The sequence below is a fragment of the Spodoptera frugiperda genome, chromosome 20 (genome assembly GCF_023101765.2).
Source record: "Spodoptera frugiperda isolate SF20-4 chromosome 20, AGI-APGP_CSIRO_Sfru_2.0, whole genome shotgun sequence".
Lineage (NCBI taxonomy): Eukaryota > Metazoa > Arthropoda > Insecta > Lepidoptera > Noctuidae > Spodoptera > Spodoptera frugiperda.
Genome location: NC_064231.1, coordinates 8,512,654 through 8,526,362, shown reverse-complemented (window position 1 = coordinate 8,526,362; position 13,709 = coordinate 8,512,654). Strand labels below are relative to the sequence as shown.

The window sequence follows — 13,709 nt, the reverse complement described above, 5'->3', positions numbered from 1 at the left end:
AGATAGTTAACCGTAATAGCCTTTTATCTGAAATGTACTTTATTTCTTTTGAAGATATAAACAGTCTTAAAGTTTTTAGAGAGATGGTTAACGAATATCTGAAATCAAACAACCGATGAATTGATTTGATGAATCTTTTAATTTTCCAAAAATATGAACATGAATTATCGCTTTGATAAAACTAATAACCATTTGGTATCCTCAATTCGTTTGTTTGGAAAATGAACACATGTTTTTTCAAAACATTTTTGGTACATACATACATAAAGTAACACAACATATTAATGTATCCAGAATGCGAAGTCAGTGAACCGTTGGTAATACACCAAGATAAAACATTGCAGGGAAAGTTTGCAGCTGTTGATCGAGTACGGTTTTACTCAGACTTGAATACTTTATAGCGTTCAATTTCCCAGAATGTTCCAGTATATGAAGACAATGGAAACTTCTCGAACCGACACGCTCGTGTACATATTTTCTTGTTTACAAACATCTACGTGATGTGATGGCAAGCACTAACGAAAATTGAATGGCCTTTTTTATCATCGATTTGAATTTTCCTTTAATATTTTGCAGAACTTCGTATGTTTAGTTTTTGTTACTGAAAACTTGACGTTATTGCGTATAATTATAGTTGTTTCATATTGCACATGGGGCAACAGAATGGATCATTATTTTGATGGTAAGCATTGCTGTGTATGGATACCTATGGATAAACGTAGTACCAGGCAAATCACATTCACAAGTATGTTGCCATCTTTTAAAAAGAGTACAGTGAATCTATAGGTAGATTGTATATTCCTTATATATTTATATTTACTTATATATTATATTCCTTATATAAAATTTACCTACAAATTCAGGATACAGTGTACATCCTTCATCATCATCTTTATTATTTTATCTCCCAAGTTAAAAGTGAGCCATGTAAAAATATTGAAATTAACATAATATTGTTCCGTCGAACGGAAAGCGCACTCAATAAAGAGCACGTGTACTAACAAAAACAAATTCTTGTATGTTTAAGAAAATCCGGTTTAATATAAAACGTACGTTGTAGCTTTATAAAAATTTGGTACTCTTTCTCAGCTTATCTTGAAGGGTATTTGAAGAGTAAAAGTTTAATTTACGAAACGAAAATCTTTTGTGAATGTGGCAATGAGGTGAGAGAGCATTATACACGGGATAATCCATTTATATTGAAATTCATACAATATACATACAATTATATGTCAGTAACGTTTATTTAACTGTAAAACTTTAGAAACATAAAACTGTAATTCCAAACCTATTTGCGGTTTCACTAGAAATACTTTTGTTAGATTATAATATTATTCTTACATTTGAATATTATTAAAACTATTACAGTAGTAGGGAAATATTATTTTAATATCGTTCGATCATTTGCTACGACGCGTAGGGTCCGCATTATCGCGTAGCACACTTGTAGCTCTTTCGTAGCACCTGTGTAGTACCTCGTAGGCTTTGCGTAGCATACTTATTTTTTATACTGAACAGACTTAATCTTTTAAAGTATTTTCTAAACTAATGACTTTCTAGTCTTAATAAGATGATATCATTTTTAATAAAATAATCAGTTAAAAAGTACAATTATTAAAATAAATGTTACCGTTATTAAAAAGTTAAGTTAACGTTGAATTTTAAAACATTCTTAATTAAATGACTTCTTTAAAATATGGAGCTTTGGCGTCGCCTATATATATGCCTCTTGAGGGCCGTTTACCTTATTGAATTGCGTTATTTAAAGTTGGAGTATTTTCCTGAATTTTCTGCTTTATTGGTCACTTAATAAATGGTAATAAGTGAGGACAAAAATAAATAGAGAAGGAATAACCTTACCTTTAAACGAACTCCATTAAAGAACTCACGATAAAAAAGTATGCTATATGTACTTCTACCCATAAAAGTATGTCCAATAGTAAAACAATCCATCTTTTTATTTATGTGACCAATTCAATTATATAAACATGTATAAACGGCCAAGTATTTTGCTTTCATAGTCTAAGTAGGTAAATATCGTTTAACTGTCACCCAACTGTTTTAATAGAGGTGAAATGCATAAAAAATATCCTCACAATAAAATTCTACCTTCGAACTTTATGTATTGAATTTCCCAAAAGACTTACTTTTCTTTTAAAAGTATTTAAGTTTAACCGAACTTCTTTCAAAATCTATTTGGCTTGACTCTCTCGAGTCGTTATCAATTCTCTTTTATTTTAGGTGGACCATGAAAATAATAAAAATTCGTTTCTTCAAATTTTTGTTCTCCAATTATGGTCAAGTTGTGATTAGGTTAAATTTTACATTGTTAAAAGATTTATTAGTCTAGTACTTACCTACATTTAAATACAGATTATAATAAAAATAACAAATTAAGTGAAAATTAATTCCTAAATATTACTGAAACAATGTTTTCATAATCTAATAACGCTTTAAGAAATATACTTTTTACATCTATAGCAATATTAATTATTATATTATCGGTTTACTCACGCAACGACCAGTTTCAAGCTATATAAAACGAGTCGAGAACCCGATAAAAAAAAACTATGACAATTTTATTTACCATTTTGTAAGACATGTATCATTAAAAAGAAGTACATCACATAAATAACCGATATAAGATCAATACACACATATTTGTATTAGACAAGCGTCAGCGAACTCACGACTTCTTTGCTAACAAATCTTTCCCAACTCCTTTGAGATTATGTCAAGTAAAGCGTGTAATAACTTAGCTTTGTAAAACCTTTCATAGTTGTCTATCAAACCTTTTATAAAAAACATTGCTTCTGTATTATAGTTTTTATCCAGACAACATAAGAACGTAAATCGTGTTTACAAAGAAAATTAATTAAGTTTAAACATGTTTAAGTTTTATAACCACATCGGTTAAACGAGTTTCATCTTTATGTTTGTTTAAATTAAAGTATAAAATTATTATTCCATCTCATAATTCATAGAGAGTAAATTCATTGGAAATTATGTAGATGTTCTGAACAAACATCTAGGTTCTTTACCTTAATAATCTTTGCACAAACGTGTGTATTGCCCTCAGAACAAATTACGTTGAACCCTGTAGAAGTACCTAGAATGTTGTTAGAAATAATAAAGATAATGAAAATAAACATGCAACGTTAAGAATAGCACTCTTTATTACCAACACAAATTTCCACACCCTTTGTTTATGGAAAACCAATAAAATATTGATCCCATAAAAAAACAAACTTTCGAAATTGTGACCCAATTCAAAAGGTACACACAAAACACAAGGAAAAAAATAACGCATTATGTACGGCCCATTTATACACAGGCCTTTACAATTTAAGACCCGGGCTAGATGTAAAACTTTTTCAAATAAACATTTAGCGGATGAAACTGTTGTAGTGTTCTCAACATGGCCCACGGGCCCAACTAATTGCCAATTATGGCGCTACCAAAAGCTGCCCCTACATAAAGTCGGACGTTGATAAAGAAAAACGATGTATTTATCTCACGCCCTCTTTATAATAAGCTTGCTTTATTTATAAACAACTAAAAGTTAATTGAATTTTTAGCTCGCGGCCATAATTTTGTAACAATATTTTTTGTCCGTTACATTTACTCGTACCAGCTTCAGACTTTTTGTTCATTAATTAAATATAATGCCGTTATTACTTTAAAGAGCCTTAAATAAATGTTGTAGTTAGGTTTCAAGAGTAGTTTAGACGTAATTTTCTTGTATATGCGAAACTTGATGAAAGCGTCATCTAGTGGCGGAGCTCGTACTTACCTAGTTTCCGAGCCCACTACAGTCCAACCCCGACGACGTCGCACGGCGCGCATTTCAGCCGTGACGACTCGGTCACGGGTTCGTCGGTGCCGCGCACTCATCGATATTTTTGAGGTGGCGCCATCGTCGGTTTCTGCGATTGGCAACATAGTCCTTTGGTTCGTATCGAGGGCACGAAGTGTTGGCACTGAATCCTAGATGTCGCTGTTTTAAATTGTGTTACATTGTAGCAACTTGTATTGTAGAACTAGAGAAAATTATTTTATGGTAACTTATTACGTAGTAAAATAACGGGCTTAAAGAAATCAAAACATTAGATTTAATGGTATAAAAATACGTTATTTAAGTACATATTTTCTTAATCTAAGTATCGTTACAAAAAGTAAAATGAAAATACTTTGTGTATAATGAGCGCTATGTTCAAAAGCGATGAAAGTCTAGGTGCTTAATTTTAGTAATTTTGACAAAGAAGCCAGTGGTTAACAGTTTTGAGTTTCTCTTAAAAGAAATAATTAGGATTAAATTGATTTAGTTAGTTTTTATGAATTTTACAACTACTAATAGAGTTTAAGATTTTTGTAGAATACACAAAAAATAGTCTATTAGCGAAAAGTACGTATACGTTACAGTACGTTTCAGTATTAGTTTTAAAGATTTTAAAGATGGTATTGAATTATTTTATGGAGCATTAGTGTCGTCGAATTCTAATTAAAATGACAGAACCTTGAATCCTATGTATACCCATTATTAGAAGCTGGTCCTAATAAAATACTAACTCAACCTATTGAAGAAAATCATAGGAGAGAGAAGTATAATGATTTATTTGTATGTAGCTAATTATATAATTTTAAATGAAAATTGTTTTTCATTTTTTACACTCAGTACATCTAATATTTATATTTAATCTGGCCTTCTATTTATTCTACCATTATAAGTTTAAAACTCTATTATACAAATTTGATAGAAATATTCACAACAATATTAAAATACACCCTTTCTTGATTACAGGAACTTCGAAATGGGTAGTAGGTCCCAAAACATATTAATTTGTTCCCTTAAGGGATCCTTTCATTTCGGGAAGGCAGTGAAGTTCGTGAGCAAACTACCTTTTGTTACATTTGTTTAAATTAACAATGAATAAATATACTGAGATTTTTTTTTTTTTTTTTTTTTTTTTTCAGGGGGAAAATCATCCAATGACTTCTCCCACCTTGGGCGAGGCGAGAGGGAGTGTCAGACTCTTACTGACTAAAAACCACCCCGTTCCTTCTCCTGCTTTTCGAGCCGGAGCCCCGGTAAACCCGCTAGGTAGTCCGCAGCTCCGGATCAGGCATCAGCCCTACTGGGCCCCATCTGTGGTGGTCTGATGGCTCTTTGAGGCGCGCGCGGAACGCTACGCGCCGTACGCACGGGTCTGGTTCTGTTCGGGCGGTGAGCTACCCTTACTCGCCGCCCGCAGGCCCGCACTTACGGTGGCCGGAGATCGTCCCGCGATCCCCGACGCCCGGAGTGTCTCTCGCGACGGCTGGGGCGTGAGGAGGTTTGTTCTCTCACGCGCCCCGCCTCCTCCTTAGCTAGCATGACTGCTTCGCAGAAAGAGGAGACGGCATCCCAGTCCCTCTCGCTCCGCACCATGGCCTGAACCAGTGCCGGGCGCGAGAGGTCGCCGTCGCCGACCACATCCCTGAGGACTTGGCGGTGCTCAGCCCACGCAGGGCACACCGCCACCGTATGTTCTACCGTGTCCTCCGGGCGGTCCTCGCAGTGATGACACCCGGGCGTTTCCTCCCGCCCAATAAGGAACAGGAACCTACCGAAACTCCCATGTCCGGTAAGCACCTGCGTCAGGCGGTAGGTGAGGACGCCGTGGCGCCTCTCTAGCCACTCCTCAAAGAGGGGACTTACCGCTGCGATGACAGCGAGCCCAGCCCTCGGTTGCGACAGTCGTTGCTGCCATTCCGCCATGAGATCGCGCCGGAGCTCGTCCCGCCACGCACTGATCTGGCGCGGCAGTGGAGTTTCGCCCCGGCGGCACGCGTCGGCGCGCAAACTGAACACGTGCGCGAGCACCTTCGCCTCCAAATCCCACGGCGGTAATCCGGCAAGGAGGTTCGCCGCCTCCCCGGAGATCGTGCGATATCCACGGATCACCCGGATGGCCATGACCCTCTGAGATGTGAGCAGCGCCCGAGCTGGCCGCCGCATCAGGTTCGGCGCCCACACAGGGGCGCCGTAGAGGGCCATGGATCGCACGATCCCCGCGTACAACCTCCGGCAGGAGGCATTTGGCCCCCGAGGTTTGGCAGGAGCCGCTTAAGCGCAGCCCCCGTCCGTTCCAACTTAGGAGCCAAACGTCGAAAGTGTTCCACGAAGTTCCATCGACTGTCGAGGACGAGTCCTAGGTACTTCATCGTCGTCTCGACGCCGATGGAAACTCCTCCCGCCGTTATTTGGGACCCACCCGGAGGTGGCGCGTTCCCGCGGCCATGAAAGCACATGGCCTCGGACTTGTGGAGCGCCACCTCGAGTCCCAATTGCCGGATCCTTTCAACTACTGTCGCAACCGCTCTCGCCATTAAGTTGGCCGCCGCCTGGTGCGACCTCCCGTGCGCTAGCACTAGCGTATCGTCGGCGTAGCAAATTACGTCGACGCCGTTCGGGAGGTCGGTGCGCAGCACCCAGTCGTAACCGATATTCCACAGGAGCGGTCCCAAAACCGAACCCTGTGGAACACCGCGCGACATCTCTCGCCGTTTCCATTCGCCCTGGTGACCGGGGTATATAACATACCTGTCTGTCAGGTAAGCCTCGATTATACGACGGAGGTAGGTAGGCACCCGGTGATACCGGAGTGCCTCCAGTATGCAGCTCCAGGGTAGGGAGTTGAAGGCGTTGGCGATGTCCAGAGACACCGCCACTACGACCTTACCCCTGGACACTGCAGTCCCCGTCGTGAGGTCCCTTACGCGCATGATGGCGTCCACCGTGGAGCGCCCTCTGCGGAAGCCGAACTGGCCATCCGCGAGGTCCGGCCCAATTCCGGACAAGTGCGCGACGAGGCGGTTCGAAATTATCCTTTCGAAGACTTTTCCCACCTCGTCGAGCAGCACAATGGGCCGGTACGCGGACGGAGAGTCCGCAGGGCGCCCCGGCTTCTTCACGAGGACCAGTTTTCCCGTCTTCCACTGAAGTGGGAACTGGCCCCTCTCCATGCATGCGCTGTAGAGACCGATTAATCGAGGCCTGAGAGCCTCTGAGGCCAGGACCCACGCCTTGCCATGCAGGCCATCGGGTCCTGGGGCGGTGTTCTTGGCGCCCATCCGGCGCACCGCCGCTCTCAATTCTGCCTCGGTCACCTCCGGAACGATGTCGTCGTCGTCGTCACTGTGACCCGCATTGGGAACCGCAGGGGGCGGAGTCATAGATGGAGGGGTAAAACCCCTCCGTAGTCGGGGGAACAAGGTGCCGACTACTTCCTCTACGACCTCTGGCCGGAGACTCTGAGTCAGTGGGGGAGCCCACGTGCGGAGCTTATCACGCACCATCCGATAGGGGCGCCCCCATGGATCTCTGTTCAGAGTCTCCAGCATCTGCCGGCGGGCTTCCTCCTTAGCCCGCCAAATCTCCGCCTTGAGGGCGGCCTTCGCCACCTTGTACCCCTCGTACAACTCCGCCTCTCTAATCTCCGCGTCTGGAGGGCGGATACGGAGCCTGCGGTGCCTGGTGTACTGGCGTCGCGCAGTTACGCACGCACTGCGCAGAGCAGCCAGCTCTTGCGACCACCAGTACACCTGGCGCTTGCGCTGACCTGGCCGAACCCGGGGCATCGCCACGTCACATATTCTGGACATGGCGTCCTGGAGCCATCTTGCCTCCTCATTGATGTCGGCAGGCCTGTCTGGTGGTATCACCCAAGCCTGCACGATTGCGGCTTCCAGGAAAAGCTCCCGGTCCAGCTGTCTTAGCGCCCAACGCGGGCCACATGGGGCCTGTCTGACTGGCGGGTCCGCGGACTCGGCGGAGACGTTGAACCGGATGTACCGGTGGTCAGAAAACGTCTCCACCTCCTCCATAACGCGCCAGTCAACAACACGCGGTGACAGAGCGGGGCTGGCGAACGAGATATCCACCACCGACTCACCCTGCATCCGCACACACGTGGGGACAGAACCCCGGTTCAGGACGACTAGGCCTGTCTCCAGAGCCCAGTCTTCCACCATCCTACCCCGAACATCGGTCAACCGGGAACCCCAAGCCAAGTTCTTGGCATTGAAGTCCCCGAGGACAAGCACGGGGAGGGAACGGAACCCGACGACGACGGCGACCAACTCCCTAAGGGAGTTGTGGAACTCGGCGAGAGTTCGGTTCGGAGAGAAATACACGCCCACCACAGCGATCTCTCCGAACCGTGCTGCGACACAACCCCGGCCTCTCCGAGCGCTCTCGAGAGTCGGGGTACCGGCGGCGGCCGACGAGATGATGGTCACCGAGCCGTCCAAGTCCGCCACCCAGTGATCCCTGGGCGGGACGAAATACGGCTCGGAGACTACGGCGACATTGATCGACCACTGCGCCATGCTCTGGAGCAGGAGATCCTGAGCAGCGGCGCAGTGGTTGATGTTCGCCTGGAGGAGGCGGAATGGATGCATTAATGGCAATCCATTACAACCTCCTCCCTGGCGGCATTAAAGCCGGCGCTTACCGCGGCGGCGGTGGCAGTGGCGACTGCTACGGTGGCGGCGGTGGAAACGACGGGGGCGGCGGAGGGCCTGCCCTTGCCCCTGGGTTTGGTAGGCGGGGAGCAGGCCTTGCTCCCGGCCCGGTGGTTGGCCGGCTTGCCAGCCGCCGCACATGCGTCGCAGTGCAGCGGGGCGGTGCACGTACCGGCCTTGTGACCGGGCTGACCGCAGCGGAAGCAGCGGTCGCTGCGGTCAACCTCCGAGGTGCATTTAACGCTCACGTGGTGGCCCACGTGGCAGCGGAAGCACCTCAGAGGCCGGACCTCGAGCAGCTTGACCTGCGCCGAGACCCAACCTACCAGGAGCCTTTTGCCCTCCTTAATTTTGTTGGCCGCTGTGACGGGGCAACTCACGACTACCGTTCGCAGACCCGAGTTGTCCGGACGGATGGTGCCTGCTTTGACCTGGTCAACAGGGCACCCTCCCGTCCTGGCGACAGCGGCCACCACCTCATGCTCCGTCACGGAGTCGTCCAAGCCCATTATTCGCAGATCCAAGCACTTAGTGGGCCTGGACACGCGAACCTCGTCCGCACCGAGACACGCCCGAAGCCTTTCAGCTAAGGCGTCAGCGGACGGGCCGCTGGTTGCGCCGGGGACCTCCAATAAACGGGCTCCTGTCGCGGTCGCTTTAATAGCGAACCCGTTAGGGGCCCCGAACTCCGCGGGAGTCACCGCCCCCTTCAATTTGGCGAGGACGTCGCCATATGTTACGCCCCTTTTCACCGCATCGGGCTGTAATGTTATCACTACAGCCGCGGTTTTAGGGGCGAGAAGCAAGGCCGCAGCGCGCTTCTCTTTGCGCTGCTGCTGCCGCCGCTGCCGCTGCGCTTTCTTGCGGCGCTTTCTCGCTTCTTTGGCGACTCTCCTCGCCTCGCCGACAACCTGCCACTCATTGCCGTCTAGACCCCTTGCTGGTGGGGTAGGCTCGCCTGTGGCTGGGGCTTCAGCCTGCTGAGCCGCAGCACCTCTTCTCCTTCTTTTGCGTCCAGAGGACGCGTTCGCCGCCAATGTAGCTGGTGCCTGCACCGCTGGGGGTGCTGGGGTCCTCGTTGGAGGAGCCGCTCGTGGTCTCGCCACTGGTTGAGCACCGCAGCCAATCTGACCAGAGGAGGTCGAGCACCTGGCTGCAACAGCCGCATATGACCTCGAGGCCGCTAGCGAGGGACGAAGAAGTCTGCTCTCCAGCACATTAAAGCGCTGCTGGAAAGCAGTCATCTCCCTGCGCATTAGCCCGAGCATATCGGGCTCCGCCGAAGGCTGGGGATGGCTTCCTCGGCAAGCGGCAAGCTCCGCCTTGGTGGACCGGAGCTCGGTCTCTAGAGCCGCGTTGGAGGCGGATAAGCGCACCAGCTCTTGCCGCATTTGGGCCAGCTCCTGGTGCACTTTCCCCGCTGAGGGGACTCGACACACATCAAAGGCCGCCGCCATTATTTCGGCCTCCACCGACTTCAGCTGAGCGGCTTTGGTAGACTGGAACTTTTTCCCAGCTACCTGGCGGAGCGCTTCTCTAACGATTTGGCGCAGCGTCCCAGTGCCGCGCTCGCCTTCCATACCGTCGGCGTCTGAGACCTCCTTTATAGAGGAGTCTGAGAGGGCGCCACTTCTCAGGGCATCCTCCGCGGCCAGACGCTTAGCCGGCTTGGACCGCGCAGTGGCTGACAGCCTCTTGGCCCTTCCCCTGCCTCTACCCCGCGCAGTCGTGGGGATTTTAGGTGGGGCCGGGGCCTCCTGCGTGTTCGAGGACGAGGACAATCCTCGAACCTCCTCCGTCCTGGGACGCTTGAAACTCGATCTTGTCTGGCGCGTTGAAATGACGCTCACGCCAGACACAGATGACGAGTCGGACTCCGAGTCCGATCCCTTCCGACTTGGAGCCCGTGTCTGGGACTTGCTGGACGAGTCCAGCGCCTCCCCACGGGCACCAGAGCCACTCGGGCCCTCTGCTAAAACAACTGGAGGCGAGCTAAGCTCGCCTACCTTCTCCTCCTCTGGTGGTTTGTTTGTTAATAATTTTTTTGTCTTCATACAGTTCCCACGAGTATGGGGGAAATATTCAGTCCACCCAGGCAGTGCCCCCTGTACCTGGGTAAGTGTATATTTGTAACCCAACTAGAGGGTCCACCGGTCCCCTAGCTGGGGGTGCGCTCGAGACTGACACTACTCCTCAGCCACGCATACCCTCGCCGCGCACCAGAACTTGGTATTGGAGGAATTTTTTATAGAGGTTAACTTCCTCGCGGTCCGGGCGATCAAGCCAAGACCCTCGTCCCGTTCAGAGTCATAAAACATGACTATGAGCTCTTCCCGGATTACGATGTCAACGGTTGCAATCGAGGACAACTTGTGCCCCGATGCTGCTCGTTGGCAGGGTGAGTGCACAACGAGCACCGTCCTTGCCTCTCCGCCACGCTCTCTGCTAGGTTCAGAGAGACGTGCGGAGTGACGCCCCTCGGAGGCGCAGGCCATGTGTCAGCACAAAGCCCGCCGCCCCCAGAACCCATCTCGGGTTCTTCCGCCCCGTCCAAAAGTTTGCTACAGGCAATAGCCTCTCCAACCCTATCACCCCCGTTAGGGGGACTATTACCTGTACCCAGGGTGCACCACGGGGAGGTCTTCTGGCACCGCACCCCAAATATACTGAGATAGTGTTTTAATCAAGAGTTCTGTTGAGAAATAAACCTCGATTAAATGAGTTTCCTGGTTGTATAACATTTTGATATTTGTGATCTTCTTTTTAATTAAAAGAAGTGGTGTACTGTTGGTGTAATGTTTTTTTTTTATTGGAAATATATTTAAGATGGAAATTGGTCACTACATTAGTTGGTTGGTTTTTTTATTGTATAAGCTGGTATACGAGCAGATGGATCACCTGCAGGTAAACTATCGCCGCCGCCCATGAAGACCCGAAACACCAGAGGCGTTACAAGTGTGTTATGGGCGCTTTGGGGTTAGGAATTTAAGAGATGTTGGGGCATCGGGGTTTTTTTAAATTTTACAAAGTTTGTGTACATGTTTGGTAAATTATATCTAGATTTTACTTTAGTTTAATGATTTTTATTCTAGGCACGTGATCATTGGTGGATCTCTGAATCTGAACTATTTAAAATAATGTAGCATTTGTCAACATTTATTCATATCGGGTTATGTAATAGGTATTTTTGATATATATAATAGGTATCTTGTGTATGTATTTATAGGGAAGATATTCATAGTAATGATAAACAGCCCTGAAGTCTGCTATAATCAGTTAACTTGGCAAACATCTTTATTATACGATATTGTTATTATTGGCACACCTGCAAACATTCCTTCTAAAGTGCTTGTATTACAACAAATAGACAAGTTATTAAATTCTGAGAATATTCAGATGACTACCACTTTAGTCGTGTGGTTACAAGCACGACTTATGAAGATTTCTTAGATTGACTCCTGTATCAAAGTATATTATACTTTAGATAGAGTTTTCAATTTAAGTAGGGATTCTAGAATATTAATATATTAAGTTGTCGCTCCTACATACTCGTAGAACTAATTACAAATAGGCGAAGAATGAGTTTTAGTTCTTATACATCTACAATATATATATCAATATATACATGTACAATATATACTCAATATATATACAATACGTTTTTGCATCACGTATTAATATATAGATTATTATTACATATTTGGATTATGTATATATTCTTCTTATCTATTATGTATTTTATACAGCTTAGTACATCTAATCTATTATATAAAAATAAGTCGGGTTTTCCTTCCTGACGCTATAACTCCAGATCGCACGAACCGATTTCCACGGTTTTGCATTCGATGGAAAGGTAACGGGTTCCGTGATGTTTATAGCAAAGAAAACTAAAAAAAAAAAACAAGAAAAGAGCAGGTGGCGAAACGGAGTTCGCTGGGTTTGCTAGTTACGTATAGTTTTGTTTGTTGAAGTTTGTGTATCTTTAATGTAGCCTAGCACAACACACGTGCTCAGTTTGTTTAGAATGTACAGCTCATGCTCAAAGGTGTTTTAGTAGCCGAAATTTTAGTTAGTTACTTAGTAAAATATATGTAAATTTTAGGTATATACGTATAAGGTACAATTACTGATCTGGAGCTTCTAGCCTGATACGTATTTATAGGCAACCGATAGCTTACTTGCTGTCATAGAATAAACTAGGTATACTAATATAATTTATATGAGTTTTACAGTTAGACTCTCCCCCTTGCAATCTTGAGACATAAAAAAGTGCACATAGCTATGCTTTTCGCGGAATCTTTTTCCATTTACCTAAGACCGTTGATAATCGTTTAAAGTGAAACGTAACTTTGAAATAGATGCTAAGTAAAGTTATTATAGTTCAGAACGATTTAATTCGTATATTCTTATTACAATCAACCTTTACAGCACAATTTTTATCTACATTAAGTTTAAAGCTATTAAAATAAAGCTAGGTCATAAATTCAGGCCTTACTTAAAGAAATAATATTTCTATTAGCATGTCGAGGTGTCATTCAACACACTCTAAGTTTTCAAAGGTCATTGACTCCTTTTTCAATTAAATATGAATGAAAAATGTGCCATTTGGCAACTCTAACCAAAATACATTTAGATAATGACAGATGTACGAGATAACATTTTTGATACTTATTTTGATGTAAAATCTTCAGCCATTATTCTTATTTTCCATTAGTACCTAAGATGTAACATAAATATCGCGCTTTTAATTCTAAAGGGTTATACAGAGGTGCTCATATTCAATGTCAATGTATCATCTTATTTTCTAGTGGTAATAAGTTTCATATATTCATTCATTTTTAAGCTTTATTCACAATCGTACATTAGTATTTTCCAATCTGATCTTTGGCTGATGCAGAGAGACGTATACAGTGGGTGCAAGAAGAGAACAACAACTTTAAATGTAAATAAAAAAGAAATTAAGGCCATATAGGTATGAAGGTGTGAGCCTTTACCATAAATTAGGAACAATCTCATACTCTATACAATAATGAAGAAATTAAGAAAAAATATTTGCTTCTACACGACATCAATAAATAATCAAGATTATGACTGTTTTATTATGAAAGTACTTGAAAATGGACCTATTTGTTATATAAACTCGCAATAATTCCATGTCAATCTTATCTAAGTAATCAAAATGTTGTGGCTAACTAATTTCCATA

General features: G+C 45.0%; 1 protein-coding gene across 12 annotated transcripts in view; it reads right to left on the bottom strand.

Annotated features, from left to right (window-relative positions):
* The window catches only part of LOC118280701 (cAMP-specific 3',5'-cyclic phosphodiesterase), a 548,393-nt gene that overhangs the window by 184,219 nt on the left and 350,465 nt on the right, over positions 1 to 13,709 (bottom strand). For 2 of the 12 annotated variants that reach the window (XM_035601074.2, XM_050701299.1), the window contains exon 2: positions 3,794 to 4,040. The exons of 8 other annotated variants lie outside the window; for them this stretch is intronic. In XM_035601074.2, the coding sequence (XP_035456967.1) occupies positions 3,794 to 3,942 (149 nt within the window). In that variant the 5' untranslated portion in view covers positions 3,943 to 4,040. The remainder of the gene's footprint in view (positions 1 to 3,793; positions 4,041 to 13,709) is intronic. 2 more of the 12 variants (XM_035601082.2, XM_050701300.1) reach the window with 1 other exon arrangement.